Here is an 11,244-nt window from a genome sequence, read left to right on the forward strand (position 1 = left end):
GGGTCTCCAAGCAACCAAAACACCTGATGAAGGAATGACAAATCCAGCCAGTTCTTAGGTCCTGGCACAGTACCTGCACAGAGCCAGGGCCAGCTTTATGGGCACTGACTTGTGCAACAGCACAGGGTCAAAAGGGCTCCACATTTGATTTAATACTCTGCTGTCACTGTCTTGATATTCTAAATCATTTCGAACCAGGGGCCCCATGTTTTCATTTAGCACCTGGCCCTGCAAATGATTTAGCTGCATAGAGCAGGCACTCAGTATTTGGTGAGTAACTGAGTGAGGGAATATGTATCTGGTCTATGTACTGCCAAACCACAAGACAGGTGGAACTTTTCACCATGCCTCCAAAATATTTGGCACCATGTGGAAAATCTCTGTAGCTGCCTGGGATTGAAGGGGACAGGAAGAGGAATGAGTCCCTTTTAGCTGCTTCAGACATAGCAGCATCTTCTCCGTGCAGAAGCTCGTGTGTAGTGCACATCCTGTAGTACTGTACACAGTGGTTCTGAGGGAGGGACCCCCCACTAAACCTCAACATCTCCAGCTGTGTGGATTTATTCTTGCTGCACAACCATCCAGGTGGAGAGTGGGTGGCCAGGGTCAGCCCAGTGTGCCTGCTAGTGAGGCTGCAGTGGGGAGTCGGGGGGTGCATATGACTTCAGACCCTGACCCAGCCCCAGACAGTCTTGAACTTAATCATTTGGGCCCAGATAGACCACATACTGAGCCCTGACAGGCCACAGACCAATCCATAGGTCTGAGTGGCTCCTCTATAAAGGGTTGGAGGTCTGGAACCCAAAGACATGGCCAGCAGGGATTCCAAGAGAGGCCTAAGTCAGGCTGTACCTGCTGCTGTTAGGGCACAGACCCCAGCTAATGGCATGTCCTCTGCCCAGGCAGACGGAGCAGCTACTCAGGGACAGAGCTCTTGGTTCCTTCCTCATCCGCCTCAGTGACCGAGCCACCGGCTACATCTTGTCCTACAGGTAAGGGGAAGCCCTCTGGGCAAGCAAGCTCAGCCTGCCATAACCTAGCCTTGCAGATTAGTGCAGAGGCCCCACTGGCCCAAATTGCCTAGATTTCCCTGGGTCCTGACTCCTGACTCCTTCATTCATCCATCACATGCTCAGCAGACACTTCCTGAGCAGCACTGGCCGTATGCTATGGATGAAGCCACAGCCTTCAAAGGAGGTGAGTGGGAGTTGGAGGAGGCTTCACAGAGGTGAACTTTGAGCCTAGGATAGAAGAAAGAATACAAGTTGCTAGGCAGAAAGGAGGGTGTGGTTGGGGTTTAGAAGGGCATCTCTGGTAGATGGAATGCCATGTGCAAAAGTACAGAGGCATGAAAGACAAGGGTGCTGGGGGAGCTGCAGGTTGCTGGGTGCAGCAGAACACTTGGTTCCTTTGGAGGAATGCCTGGAGGGGAGGGTGGGAGAAGCTTAGAATGGCCTTGGATGCCTAGCTAAGTCTGTAGACCCTGAAGGATGATCTGGTTTGCTGTATTTGCATAGGTCCTTTAGGCAGCTTATGGAGAGAGGACTGGAAGTCAGAGCTGGAGGTGTGGGGGCACTGGGGACTCCTGCAATTGCCTGAATGTGAGATAATGAGGTCTGGGCTAGGATAGGGTAGTGGAGATAGAGAGAAGGAGACAAGGTAGCCAGGACAAAGGCAGAGATGGTGATGTCGAATCTTGTCCCAAGAGTAGGTCGGTTGGAAGGGGAAATTCAGAGGAGGTAAGAAGATTTCTCTAAGTAGGGAGGGAGGCCAGGGCTCCAGGGTGAACTTAAAAGTCTTCAGATTCTGATTCAAAATTGTCACATATTCAGACTGCCCCAGTTCAAACGCTGACCTTGAGCAAGTTACTTTGCTTGTCTGTTCCCCGTTTCCTCATTTGTAAAATGGGAATATGATAGTCCCTGCTTCATAGGATTGATGAAAGTGTGCAATCAGTTGATACATTTAAAAGTGCTTGGCACAATGCATATAATGCAGTAAGGACTTTAAATAAATGTTAGTCGTCATTAAAATATTTTTATTCTATGTGCCAGACACTGTGCTAGGCGTTTTGAAATATACTAACTCAGTAGTTTTCAAATGTCTTTTGAGCTTTGGGGATTTTTTTCTTTTGTTTTGTTTCTTCCCAAATAAGATCTTAGGGAGAATACTAACTTATAAAAGAGACCAAAGTGGGACCGCTCAAAGGTATACAAATAGAAAAGGGGAACAGAAAAGAGTCCCAAAACAGTCCCAAATGTTTGGTTACCAGATTTCCAACAGAGGCATCACGGCAATTCTGTGGGGGAAAGGCTTGCTTTTTCAATAATTGGTGCAGGAGCAATTGGATATCTAAATGGAAGACAATTACTGCTACCTCATACCATACACAAACATTAATTAATTCTAGATGGATTGTAGATCCAAGAAAGAAAAGCAAAACAATACCATTTCTAGAAGAAAACAGAAAAACATTGTCATAGGTAAATGAAAATACCTTTGAAAATGAGAGGCCAAGATTTTTTAAACAGGACACAAAAAGCACTAATCTTAAAAGAGTGATTAATATGATTTCCTTAAAATTAAGAATTTTTAAAAATTTATTTATTTATTTGCGACAGAGTCTCACTCTCCTGCCCAGGCTGGAGTGCAGTGGTGCGATCTCTGCTCACTGCCACCTTTGCCTCCCGGGTTCAAGCAATTCTCCTGTCTCAGCCTCCCAACTAGCTGGGACTACAGGCACACGCCACCATATCCAGCTAATTTTTGTATTTTTAGTAGAGACGGGGTTTCACCATATTGGTCAGACTGGTCTCTATCTCCTGATCTTGGGTGATCCACCTGCCTCGGCCTCCCAAAGTGCTGGGATTACAGGCGTGAGCCACCGCACCTAGCCAAAATTAAGAATTTTTATAATTAAAAGATATTATTAAGAGAAGAAAAAGATCAGTGTGCAGTCTTGAATAAGTTATCTATTAGAATACAAATATCTAACAAAGGACTCAAATCCAGAAATATATAAAGAACTCCTACAAATAAATAAGACAAAAACAGATAATTCGATAAATAAAAGCAAAAGAACTGAGCACTTTACCAAAAAGAAAAACCCAGAAGGCCCATGTTCAGCATCATTAGCTGTCAGGGAAACACAAATTAAAGCCACATTGGATGGCTATAATGGAAAGACAGAATATGTGGAACAACTGGAGCTCTCATACATTGCAATAATTTTATTTTATTTTTGAGATGGAGTTTCACTCTTGTCACCCAGCTGGAGTGCAATGGCACGATCTCGGCCCACTGCAACCTCCGCCTCCCAGGTTCAAGCAATTCTCCTACCTCAGCCTCCCGAGTAACTGGGATTACAGGCAACCACCACACACCAGCTATTTTTTTGTTTGTTTGTTTTTTAAATTTTTAGTAAAGATGGAGTTTCACCATATTGATCAAGCTTGTCTTGAACTCCTGACCTCAAGTGATCTGCCTGCCTGGGCCTCTCAAAGTGCTGGGATTATAGGCATGAGCCACTGTGCCCAGCCCATTGCAATAATTTTAGAAAGCAATTTGGCATGATTTACTAAAGCCAAATACAGGTGTACCCATGACCCATCAACTCTATTCCTTGGTATATTCTCGTCAGAAATGAGTACATATTCACCAAAAGATATGTACAAGAATGCTCACAGCAACTTTATTCATAACAGCCCAGATCTGGAAACAAACTAAATGTCTATCAACAGAATAGGTACGTGGTGGATTTTTCATTAATTAGAATACTACATATAAATGAGAAAAAAAAAGAAACTAATTCTACTTGGACATGAATCAGTCTCCAAGATACAATGTTGAGTGAAAGGTGCTAGACACAAGAGACGTATTATAGAAGTTCTCTAATGGACTAGACTAATCTATGCTGATAGGCGTCAGAATGGTGGCTACCTTTGGGGGGCATTGACTGGACGGGAGTGCAAGTAGGTCTTCTGGGGGCTGGAAAGGTTTTATATCTTGATCTGAGTGGCAGTTACATGGGAGGGTTCCTATGTGGAAATTCATCAAACTGCACATTTATGATGTATGCACATCATTGTGTAGACGTTATTTTTCTAGAAAAAGGAAGATGAAGAGGGTGAGATTTTAGGGTGGGACTTTACAGGCCGAAGAGGGAGTGGGAGCTGGAACTCCATCATTGAAGCAGGGTGGGGAGTAGGGGGAGGTTGAGTTGTACAGGTGTAGGGTTAGATCCTGTCTTTATTTAGAACTTAGGTGTTTTGTTCATTGTGGATTTTTTTTTCATATATTTTGATTTTCTAAAATACTGCGTTATTAGTTTTCTTGATTGAGTTTTTTGGTGCCCCTGTAAATTTCGCACCCAAGATGAGTGCCTCACTTGCCTCACTCCAGTCGCAGCTGTGCCTTCCCTGACTCCACCAGAGCAGGCTTAGGTACTTCCCAAGATCCCAGGGCTTCATGGTTTGAAAACCTCTCCGTAGCTTCCTGACGAACACACCATGGCTCCAAGTGGGGTACAGTGGCCCCAGGTCAGGCAGGTCTGTTCTGGATCAAGAGCTGGGACCCCTCTCCTGCACCCAGGCACAGAGCTCAGACCGTGGGCCAAGGCTGGGCTGCCTTGTGTTGCAGGGGCAGCAATCGTTGCCGACATTTTGTCATCAACCAACTTCAAAACCGGCGTTACATCATCTCAGGAGACACCCAGAGCCACAGCACCCTGGCTGAGCTTGTGCACCATTACCAGGAGGCACAGCTTGAGCCCTTCGGAGAGATGCTGACTGCTGCCTGCCCCCGGGTAGGCGCCCCATTTCCCCAGGGTGAAGGTGGCTGGGCAGGGAGCCCAGGCCTGGGTTATCCATCACTCAGGCATACCCCTTTTCAAGCCCTCCCTATTTACTGTCATCCAGGGGCACTTGGTGTGGGGTCATGATCCCTATTGGAAAAAGGGAGACTGTGGCGATGTCTTACCTGAGGTCAGGAACCCAGTGGGAATGTTGCAGTTTCTTACCACCAGTCTCAGGTAGGCTCTGGAGACTGGCTGGGCCTGTGTGACCACATATCTGCTGTATCCCTATACACCCAGCCAGAGGACAATGATATGTATGATGCCATCACCCGGGGCCTCCACCAGACCATCGTGGACCCAGAAAACCTGCCTGCCATGGTATCCCCCACAGTGGTCCCAGACAAGGCCGCCAGCCCCCGCTCATCTCCAAAGCCCCAGGTCTCCTTCCTCCATGCAGAGAAGAGTCTGGATGTGAGTCCCCGGAACCTCTCCCAGGAGGAAAGCATGGAGGTGAGAAGCATTATGGGCCACCTAGAGTCAGGGTTGCCAGATCAGGGATGTGGGTGCCATGCTCCTAGTCAGACCCTGAGGCCAGGCCAGCCACTCCCTCCGGCTGTAGAGGGTGAGCCAGGCCCAGAGGTGCAGACTCATCTTGGAATCACCCAGGGTTCACCCGTGCCATTGCCTGCCTCTGGCTAGTTAGATTTGGTTCAAGCCTTGGCTTGGCCATTTTCTAGCGATGTGGCTCTAGGCGAGTCACATAATTTCTCTGAGCCTCAGTTTACCATGCCTGAGGTTCTTGTGAAGCTTGAATGAGAAAACGGATATGAAATGCCTGAACATCCCTTAGTAAGCTGTAGTGTGGGGTGCCTGTGAGTCAGTATTTTATTCTTCTCCATAGCACCCCATGGACTCAGAAAGATTTTTTTTTTCTTTTCTTTTCTTTTTATTTGTTTGTTTGTTTCTGTTCGTTTTTGTTTTTGTTTTTGAGATGGAGTCTCGCTGCATTGCCCAGGCTGGAGTGCAATGGTGCAATCTCAGCTCACTGCAATCTCCGCCGCCTCCTGGGTTCAAGTGATTCTCCTGCCTCAGCCTCTCGAGGAGCTGGGATTACAGGCACCTGCCACCACATCTGGCTAATTTTTGTATTTTTAGTAGCAACAGGGTTTCAACATATTGGCCAGGCTGGTCTTGAACTCTTGACCTCAAGTGATCTGCCCGCCTTGGCTAAAGTGCTGGGATTCCAGGCATGAGCCACTGTGCCCAGCCTTTTTTACTTTTATTTTTGAGACAGAGTCTCACTCTGTTACCCAGACTAGAGTGCAGTGGCACCATCTTAGATCACTGCAATCTCTGCCTCCTGGATCCAAGTGATTCCCCTGCCTCAGCCTCCTGAGTAGCTGGGATTACAGGTGCACGCCACCATGCCCGACTAATTTTTTTTTTTTTTTTTTTTTTTGTATTTTTAGTAGAGACAGGGTTTCGCCATGTTGGCCAGGCTGGTCTCAAACTCTTGACCTCAGGTGATCTGCCTGCCTCGGCTCCCAAAGTGCTAGGATTACAAGCGTGAGCCACCGTGCCCGGCCAAAAGATTTTTCTTTATATCAGATCACAGCATGCCAACGGCTTTTCCTCATATTTAGAATAAAACCTAAACACTTCACCAGGGCCCACAAGAGCCTCACCAGATGCCCTGCTACCCCCTGCTTCTTCACTGGAGGCTTCAGTGAGGCCTTTTCTCTGACTTCTTTGGCCTTCTAGATCATCCTTGAACATACCAACCTTGCTCCCACCTCAGGGCCTCTGCACTGGCTCTACTGTCTGCCTGGAATGCTCTTCCTAGAAGATACCCGCATGGCTTACACTCTTAACTGCATTCCATTCTTTTCTTAAATATCACCACCTCAGAAAGGCCCACCTATGACAGAAAATGTTGCCTTCCCCACCTGCCATTCTCTCTATCCCATGACCCTGCTTCATTCTTTGTAGCACTGATCATGCCCCCACACTCCGTTGTCTTGTGATATATTCGCCCATCATATAGCACATCAAACCATATTGTGCTACACAGCGCAGCAGTATGCTGCCCATCTCCCAGATTAGAATATAAATTCCCAAGAGTTAGTCTTGCTCACCAGAGTCCTTGGCACCTAGGACAGTGTTTGGCACATAGTTGATGCTCACTAAATATTTGTTAAATGAGTGATGGGACTTGGAGATGGACCATTCTGAAGGGAAATACAGCAGTGAGTGGGTTTGGGGGCACGGAGGGAACAGTGGACCACAATGGAGGTGGGAGGAGGTGGGAGGAGGGGAGGGAAAAATTGGGTGGGAGGTAGAGCTGGTGACCTGAAGCCTTGAATGCCAAGGTAAAGTACGAGTCTTAGGTCGGGTGGGGTGGTGGCTCACACCTGTAATCCCAGCACTTTGGGAGGCCGAGACGGGTGGATCACCTGAGGTCAGGAGTTTGAGACCTGCCTGGCCAACATTAGGAAACCCCATCTCTATAAAAATACAAAAATTAGCTGGGCATGATGGTGGGAGCCTGTAATCCCAGCTACTCAGGAGGCTGAGGTGGGAGAATAGCTTGAACCTGGGAGGCAGAGGTTGCAGTGAGCCAAGATCGCACCACTGCACTCTAGCCTGGGCAACACAGCGAGACTCCATCTTAAAAAACAAACAAAAAAAAGAACAAGTCCTAGAGCATGAGAGCTGGAAGGGACCCTGAGTGTCATATATCCAACCCTTGCATGTACAGGCAGGAAGACTATAACCAAGACAGGGGGCCTCGGCTTATCTGAGAGAGTTTTTACTGGAGGGCATCTTAGTGATGGGCTGCCCCTTAAGAGTTTCTCTGTCCCTGTCTCCTCAGGCTCCCATCAGAGTGCCCCCACTCCCTGAGAGGAGTTCCTCCCTCCTGGAAGAGTCTTTTGGAGGCCCCAATGACATCATCTATGCAGACCTGAGGAAGATGAACCAGGCACGGCTAGGCTTGGGCACAGAGGGGTCCAGCAGGCATGCACCAGTTCCAGCTGGCAGCCAGGCCTACTCCCCAGGCAGGGAGGCCCAAAGGAGACTCTCAGATGGAGAACAGAATAGGCCTCATGGCCTGGTGCCTGTCCTCTCTGGGGTGAGCCCAGACCAGGGTCCCACAGAGTCTCCCACTTCCTGGGGGTGTTCTAATGCCATGGGATCCCTGGGGGCTACCTGGAGGCAGGAGTTTCCAAAGCTGAGCCAAGAGGCTCAGCCCTGCTCCCAGGGCAGCTCTGCAGATATCTATGAGTTCATTGGGACACAAGGCCCCCTGCAAGAGGCCAGGGACACACCAGACCAAGAAGGCAGTACCTATGAGCAGATCCCAGCTTGCTGGGGTGACCCAACCAGGGCCCCAGATCCTGGGGCCAGTCCCACATCTAGCCCATGGGTACATGGGCCTATGGACCATGGCTACAAGAGGATCTCAGGGCCCCCAGGGCTCCCAGAGCCTGGGAACACCTATGAGCAGATCCCAGCAACCAAGAGCAAGGAGACTGGACGGATGCACAAGGTGAGCTCCATGACGGGATGGGGCGGCTCCCAGCCCTTAGAGAGCACCTGGTGGTAGGAGACAACCTGTAGCCCCCAGGCATAGGCAGGTCAGGTCACCGCCACTGCCTGCAAGTGCACAGAATTTTCCAGCCCTAACATCTGCCTGGAAATGGTGGTGGTGGTGGTGGTGGTGGGAGAGGCAGCTGCTAGATTTGGATGTAAGACAGGGGCTTCCAGGCTCTTCTAATAGGGGCATTCTCTACAATAGATCAGCCTCTGCAGGGGTCTCAGAGCCTCTGGGTGCAGGAGAACAGCCCCTTTGCCCCTACTCCCTCGCCCTGTAGCTTTGGGCAAGACAAATTCCAGGACAACCAGTTAAACCTGAATTACAGATAAACAACATTTTTGAGGCCAGGCATGGTGGCTCATGTCTGTAATCCTAGCCCTTTGGGAGGCTGAGGCAGGTGGATTGCTTGAGCTTGGGAGTTTGAGACCAGCCTGGGCAACGTGGCAAAATACCATCTCTACGAAAAAATACAAAAAATTGCCAGGCATGGTGGCCTGTAGTCTCAGCTACTTGGGGGGCAGAAGCAGGAGGATCGTTTGAACCTGGGAGGTTAAAGTTGTGATGGGTCCAGATTGCGCCACTGCACTCCAGTCTGGGAGACAAAGTGAGACTCTGTTTAAAAAAACAAACAAAAAAACCAAACCAAAACAAAAACCATTTCCAAGTATGTCTCAAATATCACAATTATTCCTTTGTTTATCTGAAATTTAAACTTAACTGGGCATCTACATTCTTGTTTAGCAACCCCACCCGGGACCTCCATTTCCTCATCTATAAAATGGGCTGATCCTCTGCTTGTATCCAGGGGCAGGTGCCCAGAGGATAGTGCTAGACATCCTCTCCTGCTCAGGACACAGCCCAGAGAGGGCTCTTGATGAACACAGCTATTATTCTGAGGATCTCTGTGGTGGTGGTGGTGGGAGAGGCAGCTGCTAGATTTGGGTGTAAGCTGGGGGCTTCCAGGACCTTCTAAGGACTTTCTCTGCAGCAGACCAGGGGTCCTTTCCCCTCCCTCTTGGTTTCTACAGGGGTCTGCTAAGTAAGGAGGAGAGGGGACCAGGAGTGTGGAGAGCGGTGGCCAGGAGTGGGGCTGGTCCAGGGTTCTCAGGGAGGCAGATGAACTCTCTGGAGCCCTCAGTCCCAACTGCACTCTGCCTATACCCGGAGACAATAAAACCTGGGAGACCCTTCCCCAGGGGCAAGTCCTCTGATCTCAGTCAGGCACACACAGATCTTCCAGCTGGATTCCTGGTGGAAAGATCTTCCCGGGAAGTGCTGACGGCTCCTCCTTCAGGACAGGGCTGTGCCCCCATACCCCATGGATAGAAGCCTTTGAGATCCTGACTCTCCGGGGACCACGGATCCAGCAGTGGACAGTCCTGAGACCCTCAGAAGCCACATCCCATGTCTGCTCTTTCCCTGTGGCTGCCCCATGTCCTCTCCCATCTCTGTGGGCCTGGGTACAGCCTCACCCCACCCTACCTTCGACACCAGTGCATCCTGAGGCCCCCAGCTGCGGGTCAGGGGAGACCAGGGCACTCCAGGGAGGTAAGGTGAGGCTCGCCACCCTTTCTACACTCCTCCTTCCCCTCCTGTCCTTCGCCAGAAGAGGGTGAACCCTGCATCCAAAATTGGAGAGCTAAAGGTGGGATTTCAGGCACCGGGAGAGGCTTGTAGAATCAACCACCAGAATTCTAACCTGGCCTCATGTCCTGGGCTTGGGCCCCCAACCCAAGGTCAATGAGGGGTCCTCGGAGCCTGGGTCTTTCCCTCCCTGTCCAGTGACAGTATCCCAGGCCCCAGTATCTCCTCCTTCCTTGCAGCCTGACAAGCTTCGGAGGCTCTTCTTCACGGACAGGAAGCACAAATTCTGAGGGCCTGGCATCTGGCAGCCCACCAGTGGGTTTCCTGGTACCCAGGCCATGCCAGGGGTTATCGCAAAGCCCTCAGCTCATTTGAAGGCACCCTTTGGATCTTCAGACTCATCCAGCCTACTACAGAACTAGGCTTCGAGACAGCCAAGGTGCCTGCCTGAGAGCAGGTGGAAGAGGACCTTCCAACCACCTGCAGCTCCTGGCTACGTCCTGCTTTCCTTGTGCCTCCCATCCATGCATAGGAGGGAATCAAGGCTGGAGAGGAGTGACACTGGCCAAAGGCAAGGGTCAGCACCCCCATTTCCCAGATGAGCATTCTGAGGCCCAGGCAGACTGACTGAACCTGCCTCCCACTACTGAGCACTTACCGAATGTGTGACAGGCTGTGTGCTAGGACAGACACCTTTCTAACTGGCCAAGTGACATCATGCAATTGCTATTGAGAAAACCAATTCCCCTCCTTGTGGCCCCATCAGCAAAAAGGAGGGGAGGGCCAGAAGCCACATCCTCTGCTTCAGGCCTCTTCACTCCAGCTATGCCCTCAGGTCAGGCTGGCTCTTCCTGGAGCTCTGTCCCTCAGGAAACTTCCTGTTTGTGTGTCACTTCCCTTCCTATCCACATTTCCCATTCTCTATAAGGGTGGACAGCTGGCTTGCTGCCCTGCTCCCCACTACCCCAAGCCCGGGATGCAGAAAACAGGACTGATCATCTCCAGCGACAACACCAGAGGTACCCCTCCTCCCTGCCCTGACCCTGGGCAGAGCTGGCTCAGGTCGCATTTGTGGGAAATCTACCCTAGTGACCACTTGGCTCTGCAGCTTTTCCTGAAATATAGGCCTGTAAGAGTCCCTCCCTCCTTGGGGGTTGTAAGGATTGAGACTGAAGCAACTGTCCCTGTGCCTGAGTGGTTAGCACTCCTGAATGTTAACCAGAGATACTGTCAGGGAATTTACAGAAGGTTTGGGGCATGGATGTGTCTT

At 50.0% G+C, this 11,244-nt stretch overlaps 1 protein-coding gene across 3 annotated transcripts in view; it reads left to right on the plus strand.

The window, feature by feature from the left end:
• The window catches only part of SH2D7 (SH2 domain containing 7), a 28,935-nt gene extending 17,703 nt beyond the window's left edge, over window positions 1-11,232 (plus strand). The window contains exons 2-6 of one of the 3 annotated variants that reach the window (XM_001106457.5): window positions 903-992; window positions 4,639-4,804; window positions 5,093-5,305; window positions 7,668-8,342; window positions 10,214-11,153. In XM_001106457.5, the coding sequence (XP_001106457.2) occupies window positions 903-992; window positions 4,639-4,804; window positions 5,093-5,305; window positions 7,668-8,342; window positions 10,214-10,264 (1,195 nt within the window). In that variant the 3' untranslated portion in view covers window positions 10,265-11,153. Of the gene's footprint in view, window positions 1-902; window positions 993-4,638; window positions 4,805-5,092; window positions 5,306-7,667 lie in introns of all 3 variants that reach the window. The other 2 variants (XM_077940069.1, XM_077940070.1) reach the window with 2 other exon arrangements.
• The last annotated feature ends 12 nt before the right edge of the window (window positions 11,233-11,244 follow it).

This window comes from Macaca mulatta, chromosome 7 (genome assembly GCF_049350105.2).
Source record: "Macaca mulatta isolate MMU2019108-1 chromosome 7, T2T-MMU8v2.0, whole genome shotgun sequence".
Taxonomy (NCBI): domain Eukaryota; kingdom Metazoa; phylum Chordata; class Mammalia; order Primates; family Cercopithecidae; genus Macaca; species Macaca mulatta.